At 40.6% G+C, this 17,500-nt stretch overlaps 2 protein-coding genes across 2 annotated transcripts in view; one reads left to right on the top strand and one right to left on the bottom strand.

The window, feature by feature from the left end:
- The window catches only part of LOC116062299 (cephalotoxin-like protein), a 1,100,540-nt gene that overhangs the window by 77,776 nt on the left and 1,005,264 nt on the right, over positions 1–17,500 (top strand). The gene's annotated exons all lie outside the window — the stretch shown is intronic.
- Positions 1,638–17,500, bottom strand: part of LOC118492947 (receptor-interacting serine/threonine-protein kinase 4-like) — a 17,073-nt gene continuing 1,210 nt past the window's right edge. Inside the window, exons 2-5 of the mRNA XM_035997042.1 lie at positions 9,940–10,082; positions 9,700–9,868; positions 9,264–9,419; positions 1,638–1,814 (exon numbers count right to left, since the gene is read on the bottom strand). Of these exons, the coding sequence (XP_035852935.1) occupies positions 1,638–1,814; positions 9,264–9,419; positions 9,700–9,868; positions 9,940–10,076 (639 nt within the window). The 5' untranslated portion in view covers positions 10,077–10,082. The remainder of the gene's footprint in view (positions 1,815–9,263; positions 9,420–9,699; positions 9,869–9,939; positions 10,083–17,500) is intronic.

Raw genomic sequence — 17,500 nt, 5'->3', positions numbered from 1 at the left:
CTTGTAAAAAAAATCTGAACTTGTAAGTTGAAATTTGCACTTGTAGAAAATGTTCACACACCTGTATTCTGAATGTGAAGTTACAGAAAAAATATTCACAAATGTGTAGATTGATATTTACATGAACACAATGACAGCTGCAAACTTATAATGCAACATTTACTCGTATACTTTTTTTTTTACTCTGGTTCATTTTCCATCACAACCACAACTCAGTGATGACAACCTCTGGAATCTGTCACTGCAACTTCACATATGTGCTCTCTCGCATCACAAAGTGGCCAATCTGCACCTCGACTTTCACAACACTCTTGACGATACATTTGGTGCAAAACTAATTTGTACCTGTGGACTTAGGCTGTGGAGCTCTGAGCTAACAGAACGGGAAAAGCAGGGTTTCTATCGCCAGATGAGGGACAACTCTGTCTGGCTTATTTATGTAGCATGGAAACTTGGTGGAATAGCATGCTAGCGTTAGCTAACTAGCAGTCAAACTAAAACACTGACGGTGAGCTCCACGGCCTGCAGCCGCAGACGGACCGTCATCAGTGGGGATCGACCAGCGTAGTAACACTGCTTTAAGTAAATGAGTAAATGTTGCATTATAAGTTTGCAGCTGTCATTGTGTTCATGTAAATATCAATCTACACATTTGTGAATATTTTTTCTGTAACTTCACATTCAGAATACAGGTGTGTGAACATTTTCTACAAGTGCAAATTTCAACTTACAAGTTCAGATTTTTTTTACAAGCTCTCATGTTTTTTTTCTTTGTCTGACTTCAAATTCAGATCACATGTGTGTGAATATTTTTTACAAGTGCAAATTTTATTTTTACAAGTGCAAATTTTAAAATACAAGTTCAGATTTTTTGTTCTGCAAGTTCTCACATTGTATTCTACAAGCTCTCCCTTTTTGCACCATATTTACCTTCATATAAATCCACCAGCCATTTTCATATTAAACCAACATCTGCAGCATCCTGAGCCTTTTTGGTAAGGTTACTAGGAAAACTCAGCCCAGAGTAATTGTATTCTCCTCAAAATAAGTTTCTTTTATATTTTTAAAGAAGTATACCTTTTTCTACAAAGGTCTACAACCTTTTTTTGCAACTTTCACTGTCTCTTGCAACTTCATTGCAACAAAAATATAAAAGACTGCAATTTTTTTCGCAATTTTTTACAAAAGCTGCCGCAAAATCAGGCATTTTGGGCCGCAAAAATCTCAAAAATAGGAAGTCCTGGAGGGACTGCTAAAGACACAACAGTCACTTACATGTATATGGTTGTTTCCCTGTGGCAATGGACCAAAGGAGTATCCCATAACTAAAAGACAGACAAAGAGAGTTTCATGTTAGGATTATTATCCATATCATAACAATCACACCCTGGTTGATTGCTGGCTAGGGGTTGTTGTCATCTGTAAATTAATTCTCATGTGAGAATGAGGATATTCAATGACGATAAGGAAATCTGTGCATGAAGTCATATTAGTATCCTACCTAAAAACAATTCCCTGTCCTGTTAAAGGACTAAGTGACTGATATTTTGACTTCCTGTTAATACTGAACATGTGTTATGGCAGCCGGAGTGATCCCGTCTCCAGTTATTATTTATTATATGATAAATAAAACACTTTTATTCAAGTGCTGGTTGGATGCTCTTGTACCTGTAGATATCAAAGGATCTGTAAGGCATGTATGATGCTTCAAAAGCCTCAGGTGGCATGTAGTTAATGGTCCCTCCTAGTGGTTCATCGTTCTTGGGAAACTGTGTGACGCTGCAGCAAATCCGGGCAAGTCCAAAATCTGTAAGCTGCAGAGAGAATTAGCAAAGAGAGGGAGGAGTCAGAAGAGGTTCTTTATTTAGTAACACTTTATTTGAAAGGGTGTGCAGAAGACAGACATGAAACCAGTCATGAACATGAAGGAGTCTTTATGAATGTTCATGACTGTTGTAGTTAAGAGTCATTTGGTAAATTATGACCCTTTTAATGCTAAGTTAGCATTGTTTGAAATGTTTGTGTTATGCCAACTTGACATTAACCTAAACAACATAACCTGTCATAAATATGTCATAGCAGGCCTCATTATCAAACTTTAAGAAACTATTTAGCTTTATGTGTTAACATTACATTAAACTGTCATTAAAGCTTTAGTGCGTAACTTTCTGATATTAATGAACGTCTGTTACATTCAAGCCATTGCCAAATGAGTTCATAGAAAGCTAATTAAGACTATCAGCTCCACACAACTCTCTCTGTGAGTTCTTTTTTACATTGGCTGTCATGTATGGAGCTAAAACTTAGCTAAATTTACTTATAAGCCAATCACATGAACGCATTCACACAGCGCTATATGATAAATATAAATGTGGTGCGGGCACGGGCTAGCGCGGTGGAGTTCAGTCAAGCCCCCAGGAAGAGAAGCAAGTCTTAAAGCCACCATGGGCTTAGTGGATAACGGTGGTACTGCACCCCATGGCCCAGAAAGACTTTTCACATAGACTTTGCATGGCGAAAGAAACGTCTATATTTCAGTGGATCATTTGTTTCTGAGTATATCAACTTACGAGCCCGAACACTGAAAGTGTCGGTTGCTACGACAACACAAACAAATTGTTGTCTTAATACATCCATGACACCACTGCGCTAGCCCGCGCCCGCACCACATTCATATAGCGCTGTGTGAACGCGTTCATGTGATTGGCTTATAAGTAAACAATGCCCCAGAGTAATAGAGAAAGACAGAGTGGCGACACTCCCATTGGACTCCGTTGTACACTCTTTGCCGCCTACTTCCGGGGTATGCAGTCTCGCATAGTTCCAAACAATCCATTCACGGTGTCGGACATCATTTGTTTTCATTGCTGGCCGTGGAGTAACTTCTGAGGTAAGTTGATTAAATAGCTACCTCTTTTGAATTGTCAACTGTCTATATTTTATCAGAGGCCCTTTATGATGCATATACTGATATTTATTTGTATGTGTGCACAGCGTAATTATATATATTTTTATTTTGGTAGCCGACCAATTGCCTGCTAGTTTGTTAGCTCGTTAGTTAGTTTGACTTCGCCAGCTGTGAAGGTATCGCTACACCAACAATTACGAAGGTAAGTAGTGAATCTCTGACAACTTTTATTTAGTTAGTTATTGATGTTGGATTACTAGGATCATTAAGGTTGATTAAGGACGGATTTTATTTAGGTTTTATCTGCTGAACCTGACGGTGTTAGCTGGTCAGCTGAGTACTGTGTGTCTAGAAATAAGGTTGCGTTTGTTCAATTATACCCTTGAAAGGGCTGTTGGATTACATGTATGAATACAAATTATTCCACACAAAAAATATCAGTAAGTGACAGATGACAATGACATGTTTAAATATGAAAAAGTATTAAGGCAAATTTCACAGTTGTGTTTTTTTTTTTTAACTGTTGATTTATTTAACGTGTTCCACTGTTTAAGTTAAATAATTGCAACATCTTTCCAGAAGTCAGCGAGTAATCGTGTTAAATTATCATGATTTCAATATTGACCGAAATAATTATGATCATATTTCTTTCCATGTTCGAGCAGCCCTAGCTGGTGCTGGCGACGGCTGCTGAAATAAGAGGCGACTGGAGGCTGCAGACGGTGTGCCGGGGATGGAGAGGCCAAAGACATCCATGGCAACCAGTAAGGTGTTTGGCAGTGGACTAGATGTTATGACCTTAGTTGAGGAAGTCTGCTGGGTTGAAATTGCCTTCTTAGTCTGACTCTTGCTGCCAAGGTACCCCTTATCACGGTTGTTTACCTTCCTCTCAGCCCTGATGCACTTTGATTGTCATCACATGTTTATATTTGACAGTGTCAGTATTTCTGTTTTAATCTGTGCACTTTGCTTGGATCCTTAACCTCAGCCTGATATATGTGGAGGATATTTTTTGTTAATTAATCACTTATACTATTCCCCCCTGTTCCTTCACTTTGTTCTGGTTTTTCAAGTAAGATACACAGCACACCTGTTCACACATTTGTTGTTCTTTTTCCAGTCATGACTAACTTTGTTTTATTTATTGATACCCCTTGGCTCTACTTTGTTGCTCTTATTCATGCTATTTCCCACTTGTTTTTTATTCCACAAACCTCAGCCTGATATATGTGGAGAGGATTTGTTTTATTAAACACTCAGCATCTCAAACACTAACCCCCAAAACTCCTGGCTCCAGCTTTACATGCTGCGTCCTCCTTTGCAGCGTGCGGATGTTAGGCAGTAGAATCTGCATTTGCTGAAGGGTTTTATAACCAGTGGTGCCAGCGGTAAATCTTATTTGTATTGGTTTTTTTTAATTGTCTCCTTTCTCCACTGTATTCCTTTTTTCTGTACTTGTTCTTGTTGTGTCACTCACTGTTTAATAAAAAAAATACATTTCATTTATTCATCCAAGTGTAATGAGTTGTTATTCTTTAATATACTGTATGTGATACTTTGTGTATGGCTTAGTCTTAAAATGATCATGGTTGTGTGGTCAACTCCTGCCTCATCAGAAGAAGTGGGCTGGACACTAAATGCTGAATGGACTGTTGCTACTCTGCTTTCTCAATCGCTCTCTGACCACGGGGAAGTGAATCGGAATTACAAGCAAAATCAAGGAAAATACAATAGTCCAGATGTGCAAAAAAGAACATCTTGAATCATCTTTGATTTAAAAAAAGATGTAGTAAGGTTAAGGTTAACCCTTGTGTTGTCCTTCGGGTCCCAGGGACTTAGTTTATTTTTCACGTTTTTGCATTGGCCTGGCGTTGAGCTTCGGGTCCCCCGGTGACCCTCGCATACTATGTGATGTAATTTAACGTGAACTGGCACGGGGTGGGTCCCAGACATATCAGAACGAACGCGTTTGGACAGGCTAATACAAAATGTAAATAAACTAAACAAGCCCCGTGACACGAAGGACAATACAAGACAGTAGCCTAGTGCTACTCATGCTAACCGGGACGTGAAGTTTTCCCTCCAAAACTTAAAAACGTATCTATACATAGCTTTCAGTTGTCACCCTACCACTCCAAATGTAAAACTGGCATTTACAAATATGCAATAACAATCAAACAAGTACATGGGTATGTGTTTTTATTTATATTTACCATTCAATATAGCAATTGCTGCTGTCAGTCCCATAGTAGAACATGACAGCGCTGCGTGTGTTTGGAACTATACAGGCTTACATGAACCACGTGACCACCCCGCTAGCGAGATCAACGAGTGTCACAACTCTTACTATCTCTATGGCTCTGCAATCCCCCACGTGGGGTGCGTTCTTGTGATTGGCTAAAACAAGGGAGATATCTGATTGGTTGTAGATCATTCCCTGTTTAAAAAAAGGCATTTGTGTGTCGAGCCAAATCAGGGCAGTCTCAAAATTCACACACAAATGCAGTGAAGCAGTTTGTAAATCAAGATATATTTGTGTGTGCATCAGAAATACATTTCTGAATCTTGTCCTGTGCATTTCTGAATCTTGTGTGCATTTGTAAATTTTGTTTGCATTTCTGAATTTTGTGTGCATTTATGAATTTTGTATGCATTCGTGAATCTTCTGTGCTTTTTAAATTTTGTGTGTGTATTTGTGAATTTTGTGCGCATTTGTGTATCCTGTGTGTGTATTTATGAATCATGTGTGTGCATATGTGAATGTAGTGTGTGCATTTATCTTTATTGTGACTCTTTTAGCTCCATAGTCATGAGACTGTTAGGGTTAGACAAAGTGTGAAAAGGCTTACTTTCTCATTTTTCACTGGGCCCAAATATGAAGACTGTTTGGTGTCTGCTTAATTCTTAATTTCACTGTAATGTTGTGGGTTATTGTTTTAGTTTGTTACTTTATTATTTGACATAGGCCTGTTCGGCAGGTTTTATGGGTTCATAGTGTTTTGCTATCGTCCTGCCTATGATGTGTTGGGGGGGGTAGTATAATATTTGGGGTGCCTATTGTAGTGGATGCACATATATTTATAAATAGTAATGTCAGCAGTAACTGATCTATCTATCTATCTATAATGATGTTTTTAAAAACTAAGTGTTAATGTTGCCTGCTCAGGTTAGCTCACCCTATAATCACCTGTGCAGGTGGTAGGGTCCAATTATGGGGGGTGAGTTAAAAAGGGCTTCAGGAGAAGAAGGTGAGAGAGACTTGACAGCTTGCTGTGAGCTGGCCGTTTTGTTTGTTTGCTGTTATTTTGCCTCAGTTTATTATATATATATATATATATATATATATATATATACATATAGTTTTGTATATTGGTTTGGTTTGAGTATGTTTTGGTGTTTTTGTTAATAAAGACACAAATTGAGCACTTGAAAAGCCTCCTCTCCAGTCATCAAATGTGACACAAAGACCAGGGGCACAGGACATCTAAGGGGCCCTGGGCTCCGTCAAATATTATGTTAGATCACATTATAAACGCAGTCCTCACTTTCCTAATTATATGCAGATTTTTGCAACCCGTTCAATCAAAATATGATGTTAAATCACGTCAAAAACAGTGTCTGTAGCTTCTTGTGCAGCGAGCGAGGATGAGCTGTCACAGAGCGTGGTAAAATTGGTTTTATATTGGAAGGTCAAGCTGCATAATAGATTTGTCGAGTGTGTCGAATATCCAACGTCCAATATAAAACCAACTTTACCACGGTCTGTGACAGCGAGTCTGCTGCGGTGTGGTGGCCCTGCATCCCGGCAAAGACGGAGCGACTGAGCTGCCCCCCCGAGCCTCTGAAGGTGAAGTCAGTTTCCCCAGGTGAAGTTTAAACACACGGTTAATTTAAAGTTAAATTTGTAATAAATGTAATATATGCTAAAGGCGAGTCAGCATCAACAGCGTGTCTATTACGTTAGCCAAAAGTCAAATCGCTCCCTCGTGATTTGTAAGAGCTTTCAGCCCTTTGATTAGTTTTGATTTTAGTAAAAACAAGAACAGCATAATACAAAATATTACAAACTTGGGATGTTTGAATTCATAACGTTCACAGAGGGTCGCCATTTCGGTGGCGTTACGTTTCAACACACTACACAGTGCTTGCTGAGACCAATCATTTGTATTCAAATTCTGAGTAGTGCACAGGAGGAAGACAAGGAGGGAAATGAAGAAGGAGAAGGCTGGAAACTGGAGAGACCAGGCGGGTCAGAGCAGGAGAAGACTACAGAAAGAGATGCAGAAATAAGTGAAAGAGAAAAGGGAAAGGAAGAATTAACTGTGAGGGATGAAGAGGAGGCTGCAGATTCAGAGAGAGGGAAAGAGGCAGGGAGTGATCAGGAGGAGGAAGATGAAGATGACAGGGAGGAAGAGGCCAGATGTAGGGCCAATTTGTTAAAATAAAATAATAAGACTATATAGTAGTGCATCAACATAAAATGTTGATGTAGTTGATTGTGAAACAATAAGCATGATCTTGAATTTGAACTACATGTAGCCAATGGTTTATGTTTACTCCATACACACTAATTGCCTGCTTCATGATGATGATGATGATGTGATAATTTCACATTTTAGCATTTTAGAAATAATCTCTGGTTTTAAGTTAAAGCTTCCCTAGCTGTCTGCTTGATTTCACTGTTTCAGTCAAAAGATAATTGATTGGCTACATATTGAAAGATTTAATAATAACTCTGTAGTCACCAAGTTCTGTGAAAGATTTATTGTAAAACGTTATGTTAAACATTTGTGCTGTATCTGTTCTGTCTCTTGAATGCACTGTATTCTGAGGCTATTGTACATACATACATCTCCACTGAGCCATGCAGAAGCCTGACTTGTTAGTATAGAAGTATAGGCTATATGTCCTTGATGATAGCAACTTTGCGATTGTTGCTTTGGGGCAGAGGGGGGGCCCTTGAGTCTTGTTGCCCAGGGTACATGAAATTGTTAATCCGGCCCTGGTAGTGCGGGTGAACTGGGAACGTCTGGAGTAGGCCCCTGTTTGAGAGATCTTTAACTCACACCACTGGTGGACCTTTCTGGCTTCCCTGTGGAGGTTGGGGGCATTGAACCTAAGTGGGCAATGTTCAAAGCTTCCATTGCTGAAGCTGCGGCGGGGAGCTTTGGTCTCAAGGTGTTAGGATTCTCAGATTGAAGAGAAACAATGCAGATTCTGTCCTGGTGGGGGAACAACGGACCAGCTCTTCACTCTTGCAAGGATCCTGGAGGGAGCCTGGGAGTTTGTGGATTTAGAGAAGACGTATGACCAGGTCCCCCAGGAGATACTGTGGGAGGTGCTGCAGGAGTATAGGGTGAGGGGTATCTAATCTATGTATATCCAAGGCGAGAGAGCCTTGGGGGCTAGAGCTGTGTCCGGGGAGCTCAGTAGTAAGTCGACCCGTTCCAGGTGAGGGTTGGCCTCCATCTGGGTTGCGCCTTTTCACCAATCCTGTTAGTGATATTCATGGACAGGATATAGAGATGTAGTCGTGGTGGGGAGGGGTTGCAGTTTGGTGAGCTGAAGACTTCATCGCTGTTTTTTGCAGATAATGTGGTCCTGATGGCATCATCGGTCTGTGACCTTCAACACTCGCCGGATCGGCGCCCATGGAGCCAGGTCGGGCATACAAGATTCTCACTCCCAGCGCATCAATTAGGGACACTTGGTCGGGACACTTGGTCGGTTCATTTGGCGGCGCAAATAATCTGCTTTAGCATCAAGACTCTTGGCATCACTTTTTGACGCCCTGAGTCGGGACTGATTTGGCGATAAATGTACGTAAAAATGTACATTTAAGTGACACGTGGGACAAGAACAGGACATGTGTTGTTTGACCCATCCACTCCCCCAACCTGCTTCCTTACAAGGACTTTTTGGTTTTTAATACTATTCATTACCATTGTAGCTCTTCATACTATTAAAGTAGAGCGTTGCGGTCGAGCTGCTGCTCTGCCCACTGCGTCCCATACAGACGATTACTGGTGATTTTGGCGTCGCTATCTGACTATGAGAACCACTGAACAAGCATCCCTATCTTACAAGTTAGGAATGAGAACGGGATGTTTTGAAACCAAAATCATGAAGAGGGCCATATCTTGATAACACGTCATACTGTACAATGTTAATGCCTGGAATTTTGGCTTGAAAAACAGTAGACCTATTTACTAAGTAAGGGAAAACCATGTCTGTATCTTTTATGTTTACAATATGTGTTTTTCAGGCTCCATGTAGTCTCCAGAGAGTGTACAAACTATTATAATAGTATAAAGTAAACATGAGACCTGGCCTCCCCTCAAAGCCTGGGACTCACCTTGGCATTGAGAGCGTCGTCTAGCAGCACGTTTTGGGGCTTCAGGTCCTGGTGGACCATGGGAAGAGGCAGACTGTGGAGGTAGTTCATACCCAGAGCCACTTGGTGAGCCAGTCTGAAGACCAGCGGCCAGGGTGGAGGTTCCCTCAATGCTGCCTGTAAGATTGTTTCAGATCCACAAATAGTGGAGGTAGTGAGCTACACCTATAGCCTACATTACCATTCAAAGGTTTGGAATATGCTGTTATATTAATGTTCTTCTTTTCTTTAATAATGACTATTTGAACATAAAATGGTAAAACTCAGAAACAAATGTATTATATATTATTTACTTATTATATGTTTTTTTTTAATTGTTAATGCAAGACTTTTACTTCTAGCATGAGTATTGCTATTCTAAGTAAAAGATATGAGTAGTTGTTCCACCCCTGGTTACCTGTAGGGAGGCCAATGATCCTCTCTCCATGAGCTCCATGACCAGACCAAGCTGTATTGACCTGCCAGAGAAGGGCGTTGGACCCTTGAAGATCCCTCTGACGGCCATAACATGCGGGCTGGTGGCTTGACGCATCATCTTGATCTCACGCAGCAAAGAATTCTCGGTCCTGTGTGTTTGTTTGCATTATGAGTAATTCACACAACTTTATGTAGTTATAAACAGGAAACCCTTTGTTACCCCTCGCCCTGAAGAAGCAGTTTAATGGTCACGTCAATGCCCCACTGATGATGCCTGGCTTTGTAGATTTGTCTAAAACCCCCAGAGCCAATCACCTTCCAGTCACTCAGGCGGGAGTCTTCAACAAACTGTTCCATAGTTCACTGGAGGAACAAATTATTGGTATAATCAAACCATGAGTCCAGTTTAGACTAGGGGATGCACCGATACTGATGCCAGTATTGGGTATCGGTCCGATGCCGTGTGCATGTACCACCTCATAGCAACGTGACAATAACTTCTCTGTCAAGCAGGTATTACTCTGCAAATAGCGATTTTTTTCAGGTTGTGAAAAACAGGTTGTAATGAAAGCTATCGGTGTGTAGTCTTGTGTTTTTTTTTTTTTTTATATATTTTATTTTAACTTTTTTAAACCTTTACAAAAAATAGAAAAAATCTGATGGGTATACAACATCTGACATTGTTACATGAAGTAAGTGCAGTAATAAAAGAAAGACAGAGGCTATAAGAGAGTATATAACATAACCATAGTAGTCCAGTGCTTCCTGTCTCATGGAGTATAAATAGAAAACAAAACAAAACCAAAAAGAACACTTACACACACACACTCACAAAAAAAAAAAAAAAAGGCCCAGAGAGGAGAATCAAACCCTTAGTCAGTGCCGAAAAAATACATAGAAGCCTGTTTTATATTTTGGTCATATAGGGGTCTCATCAAGTAAAGCCAAAAATGGTTTCCACGCTTTCTCATAATAGTTTGGTGCATCCCCTCTGCTAAGGCGAATCTGTTCCATCCTAGAAACACAGACCATTTCGTTGAGCCACCTTTTAAAGCAAGGAGATGATGGAGACTTCCAGTTGAGTAAAATCAATTTCTTGGCCGCTACCATGCCTGTTTTAAGTGCCTGCTTACAGTGGGAAGGGAGGGTCGATGTCTTTTCAGAGGAGCCAAAGATTGCCAGGTTACAGTCTGGTTGAATGTTTATTTTATATTGCTTAGAGAACCAATTAAATATGTCACTCCAAAAGTTGTCCAGTACTGGGCAGTACCAGAATAAATGTGAAAGTGAACCTTCTGCTCCGCCACATCTATCACACATGGGAGACACTGATTCAAATATTCTATTAAGTTTAGTTTTGGAATAATGCAGTCTATGTATGACTTTAAACTGAATTAACCGATATCTAGAGTTTATAGAACACTTCTGTATACCAGACAGGCCCTCCTTCCATAATTCCTCTGACAGTGGAACTCCCAGTTCTTTTGCCCATGCCTCCCTGAGATGACTGGTACCCGCTGGTGTCTCAAAAGCAGTGATAAAGTGGGAAATCAAGTGTTTGGAGTTTGGTTGTAAGAGAAGTGTATCATAAAAATTATAATGGTGTGGTCTATTTGGGAAATTAGAAATGTGTTCCTTAACAAAATGTCTCACCTGTAAATATCGATAAAAATGTGATTGAGGGAGGTGATATCTAGCCTGGAGCATAGGGAAAGAAGCAAAATTGTTATCTATGTAAAAATCTGAAATTCAACGTAGGCCCCTCTCCCTCCAGTCCAAAAAAACCCCATCCGTCAATCCTGGTTTGAACAAGTGATTGCCTGTTATTGGGGCATTTACCGAAACATTTGGTAATCCAAGGAATTTTCTTATTTGATTCAATATCTTCAAAGAATTACTAAGAACATAATTGTAGCTAAATAACTTGTGAGACGGTTGTGTCTTTGAAAAGAGCAACGCTGGGAGTGAGGTTTGCGACACAGACATAGATTCAATCTTTAGCCAGAGCGGAGAGGAACAGTCATCGTAAGGAGGACCCCACTGCCAGAAAATGAGAGCCCTTGCATTTGCAGCCCAGTAATAGTGCCTAAAAACTGGGAGGCCGAGACCCCCACTTTTTAAGTCCTTCTGCAGATGGGCTTTAGAAATACGAGGGGGTTTATCTGCCCAGACAAATGACAGGACGGCTAAATCCAGTTGTTTAAAAAAAGATAATGGCAAATAAATAGGTAGGTTTTGAAAAAGATACAAGAATCTTGGAAGTGCAACCATTTTAACAGCATTGATGCGGCCGATCATTGACAGAGGGAGCAACTTCCAGTTCCTAATATTAGCTTTTAGTTTATCCATCATATCCAGAAAATTCAATTTCAGTAAAAGTTTGGGGTTTCTGGAGATCTTGAGGCCAAGATACGTAATGTGGGTATTAACTATTTTAAATGGCAAAGATTTCAAGAAAGTAGGGCACATGTTTGTCAATGGCATGAACTCACATTTGTCCCAGTTAATTGTATACCCAGACAATTTACTAAATGATTTTATATAATTGAGAAGGTTGGGAACTGAGACCACTGGATCTGATAAACAGATCAATAAATCATCAGCATACAGATTAACAAGGCTTTCCACATTACCAAACTTTACCCCATTAATACCTGGGTGACTCCTTATGCCTATTGCAAGTGGTTCCAAGGTAATGTCAAAAAGAAGAGGAGAAAGAGGGTCGCCCTGCCTTACACCCCGCTTCAATTCAAAAGATTGGGATCTATCTGAATTAGTGAGAATAGAGGATACCGGTTTAAGATAAATTATGTTCACCCATTCAATGAAATTTTCACCAAATCCAAATTGTTTTAGTGTCTTTAGCATGTAAGGCCATTCAATCTGATCGAAAGCCTTCTGGGCATCAAGGGATAAAACAGCAGCCTGTGTATTCTTCCCGTGCAATGAATATATTGTATTTAAAAGCAAACGGACATTACTAAAAGAAAACCGACCCGGGATAAATCCAGTCTGATTAGGGTGTACAATTGTGGAAATGTGCCTACCTAATTTTGTCGCCAAGACTTTAGTTAGTATTTTTAAGTCACAGTTTAAGAGAGCAACAGGTCTGTAACTTGCCGGATCAACCTCTTCCCTTCCCTCTTTCAAGAGCAAGCAGATATTCGCTTCATATAGTGAACTAGGAAGCGTCTTATTTCTCATAGAATCGTTCACCATTCTCAGCATGAGTGGAACTATTTTGTCATGAAATGATTTATAAAATTCACAGCCAAAGCCATCTGGACTGGATGTTTTTCCCGAGGGGAAGGCTTGAATAGCATTCAAAAGGTCCGTTTTAGAAATTGGGGCCTCCATGTCATCTCTTGCTGCACTATCTAATTGGGGAACATTTAAATTGGCAAAAAAGTTACAAAAATCTGCTTCAGTGGCCTTTACTTTACTAGAATACAGTTCCTTATAGAAGTCCCTGAAGCAAACATTTATCTCTCTCGGATTGGTTAGGAGTCTGCCTGATTTGGACTTTATCCTGTGAATGGCCTGTTTAGCCCTTTCGCCTCTAAGTTGGCTAGCTAACAGTTTCTCCGGTTTATCTCCAAGTTCAAAATATTTCTGTTTAATTTTCAATAACAGACTACCAACACGCTTATTAAGAATGGTATTGTACTCATATTTTAATTTCAAGATCTTATTGTAATCAGTGGTTGAGAGGGAAGATCTATAGGCCTCTTCCAATACTGGAAGCATTTTTTCAATGTCCTTGAGGCGGCTGTTAAGTTCTCTTTTCTTGGCTGATTCAAATGAAATATTGTGGCCCCTCATAACTACTTTGAAGGTTTCCCACAAAATAGAATCAGAGACCTCTCCGTTATCATTTGTAACAAGAAATTCGTCTATACGTGCATTCATGTGCTCAATAAAAGACTGGTCTTCAAGAAGAAGAGGGTTGAGGCGCCAGCTATATTTTGGACTAGACAGGATATTTTTGAAATTAAGAGAAACTGGACTGTGGTCAGATATTAAAATATTATGATAAGTAGAATTAGTAACACTAGGCAATAATTCAGAAGCTATCAGAAAGTAATCAATCCTAGTGTAAGACTTATGGACATGAGAATAAAAAGAAAATTCCTTATCTGTAGGATGCTGCAGTCGCCATATTTCAACCATATTCCTTGTCTTAATCAAATCATTCAGAATTCCCACCGAGGTAATTGCAGGAGGTGGTTTAGTAGAAAGTCTATCTAGGACCGGGTCAAGATAACAATTGAAGTCGCCTCCAATAATAACATTAGAGGCAGAAGCCGGTATCAAATCAAATGCTTTACGGAAGAAGTCAGGATTGTCAATATTTGGACCGTAGATGTTAAGCAGCATTATCGGAAGGGAATTTATATGCCCAGATATCTTCAAATACCTGCCATATGGATCTGCTATCATACAATCAAGGTGAAATGGTATATTTTTTCGGAAAAGAATAGCAACCCCCCTAGACTTGCGGGTAAAAGGTGCTTGATAGACTTGGGAGATCCAATTCGCTCTCAACCTGCGCTGCTCATTTACACTAATGTGCGTTTCCTGAAGAAAAATTACGTCTGGCTTTAATGACTTGAGATGCGAGAAGACTCAACCCCTTTTAATCACATGACCCAACCCCTTTACATTCCATGAGACCACTGTAAATTTATCATTTATACTGCTATGGGTTATGCTATCGGATACTGACATCATCTCTGGAATAAAAGCAATCTGATATCCTCTCAGAAGCGCACAAAACATAATAAAACAAGACACATAAAGAACCTACCTTGTAACCTGAGGTAACACACTCAAACAAACCCATGAACCTGAAGATGTCTCCTACCCGCCCGCAAGCACTTCCCCAAACGAAGCACAGACATCCTTTCATGCCCGGGACCGCTACACGCACGGCTGAAACCCGCTTTCAAACCTGTAACTCGCTATTAAAGCTGTAATAGCTAACTTAGCCCGGCTCCCTTGCCTAACATACCTGACCGAAGTCAGAGAAATCAAACTGACAGTCTCTCAAAATGTTGAACACAGTTCAAATGAGAAAAGCAGCATCAAAATAGTGCTATTAGCCCTCTGTGTACGTATACACTGAGGGACCACAACAGCCTTAGGATCAATTCTTTAAGTCAGTGTTCATAAAAGTCATTGCCTCACTCGGTGTGCTGAAAACCTTAAACCGATCCTTGTGTTTTATCCGGAGCCTCGCTGGGAAGAGTAGGCTGTGCTCCACCTTCAGCTCCCGTAGCATCCTCAGGACCTCGGTGTATTCACGCCGCTGCCGCATCACCTCTGGCGTGTAGTCTGGGAAAATAAGCACCTTGTTGCCTTTGTACTCCAGTTGTCGTTCCCTCCGGAGGCGAAGTATGAGCTCTTTCTCCCGATAAAAGTGGACCCTGGCGATGATGGCGCGAGGCTTAGCTCCGACTGTGGGCGGCGGTCGCAGGGTCCGGTGCGCCCGGTCGATAACCACCGGTGACTGAAACCCGTCGTCGCTGAAAAGCTTCGGAATCAATGCCTCGACGAATTCTGTTGGCTTGCCCCCTTCTTCCTGCTCAGGTATGCCGATAATCTTAATATTATTGCGACGTGACCGGCCTTCGAGGTCGTCCACTTTTAGTTTGAGCGCGTCGTTCTCGTCTTTCAGGCTAGCGACCGTCTTCTCCAAGCAGGTCATGCGGTTCTCATGGTCCAGCACTTGCTCTTCCACCGACTCTACCTTCTCCAATAGCTCCCTTTGAGAGCTTTGCACCTCCTGAAGTGTCTGCTCCAATTTATCAAACCTGCCGTTGATGTGGTCAAGGATCTTGTCGGAAACTTTCTCCCAGATTAACGGCAGCTGCTCCGTGTCACTGTCGCTGTCGTCATGGCCTGGCGGGCTATTGCTAGCACCATTAGCATTAGCGTTAGCAGAAGCTGAGGATGGTCGAGACGACTCGACGTTTTTGAACGGCTTCTTCGGCATATCGCTGCATACACTTAACTGGTTAAGCTCCTTGTGTGTAAAGTTATTCCCGAGACTGATAAAATTAAGTACGAGACTGTCAAAATAACTATTTTAAATATTGGCACGGAGGAGCCCCTGAAAGCACGTCTACTCCATACGCTGCTCACTAGCGACCCCCTGTAGTCTTGTGTTTTAACTGTTATAGTTTGACACAAGTCTTTAAATTTGGACAAAATCTTGTGAACTGCTGCTGGCATAAACAAACCATCCTCTCCGCTGGATCAGTAAATCAACATGGATACTTAATATGCACGTGAATGACATCATCAGACTTTGTGTTCTTCATGCTTCATTCTTTCTAAACTTCACTCACTATTTTCATATATATGTATATCTATATATATATATATATATATCTATATATATATATGCCATGACCACTATTTCCCCAGACGGCTGTTCATTGCTGCTTGCAGCTTTAATTACCTCTATATAATTCAGATATATAGCAAAATGTGTTTTATGTCCCCAAATTGAAAAACTGCAAACAAAAAATATAAAAATGAGTTGTTTTTTTTATTTACGGATATGAACATTGTGAACCTTTAACAAATGAGCCAGTCTGTAGGATTCAGTGAGACCAAAGGTGGGTCAGAGTTTTAAGATGGCTGTTTTGAACATACCTCAACCAGTTTCACCGATGCTGTCTAACCAGTTTTAACATTCTCTACATTTTTCACTGATGACAGGAGCTCAGAATAAAATCTAAACAGTGTTTGTTTTTTTAATGTATGATTTATTTATGGAAATTTCAATACAAGAGTATATGTACAGGTGTTCCCACAGATACGAGGGGAGAGGATTACATTATTCATATAAAGCATGGAGCAGCCAAATAGTTACACAAGACCTCCCCCCCCCCTCCCAATCTCAAATCAAACAGACAACTAAGGCAAACTTATACAAAGACCAAAAAAAACAGAATAGACCAATTAGATGAGGCCGTTAAATGCTTACAATGGGAAATAATGTTGTAGAAAACACATGCCTATGCTCACCCACATTCACGCTTTCTCCTTCTCTGACCCTCCAACTCTCTCACTCTCATCCACTCACATAGACATACCCAAGCACACACACACACACACACACACACACACACACACACATACACACACACTTACATTGAGTAGGAAATGTAAAGATCATGTACGAAACCAAAAAATATAAATGATGATAAATAAATATATAAAATACAAACAAACCAACAAACAAAGAAAAACTAAAGAAAGTGGTAGTGCTGCATGCTGCTAATGTGGCAATCAGGCTAGTTGATGCAGGGCATTGGTGTGTTGTTGGGGGGAATTAATCAATGTCTAGCTGAAGAGACCTGACGTGGTTTAAGAAGGGTTCACAGACCTTATAGAACTTGGCAGAGGAACCACGCAAAGAGTACTTAATATTTACCAGTGTCATAAAGTCAAGAGCATCCCTAATCCATTGAGAATGGGAGGGTGTGGTAGGAGTTTTTCCAATGTAGCAATATCACATGCCTCGCTAAGAATGTGAGAAAGGCCACAAGTTCACAAAAGTAGGATGATAGCGAGAGGTTGACAGGTAGGACACGAAACAGGGCAACTAATGGTGAGGGGCAGATGTTGGCACAGGTAATGGCTGAGAGAGTGTCAAAAACACCTTTCCAGAATGACGCAAGTGCAGGACAATCACAGAACATGTGGCCAAGACTGGCCGGTCCTAGGTGGCACCTGTCCCAGCTTGAGTCAACACCTGGGTAAATACGAGT

Source organism: Sander lucioperca, chromosome 21 (assembly GCF_008315115.2).
Source record: "Sander lucioperca isolate FBNREF2018 chromosome 21, SLUC_FBN_1.2, whole genome shotgun sequence".
Lineage (NCBI taxonomy): Eukaryota > Metazoa > Chordata > Actinopteri > Perciformes > Percidae > Sander > Sander lucioperca.
This window is presented reverse-complemented; position numbering and strand designations above follow the sequence as displayed.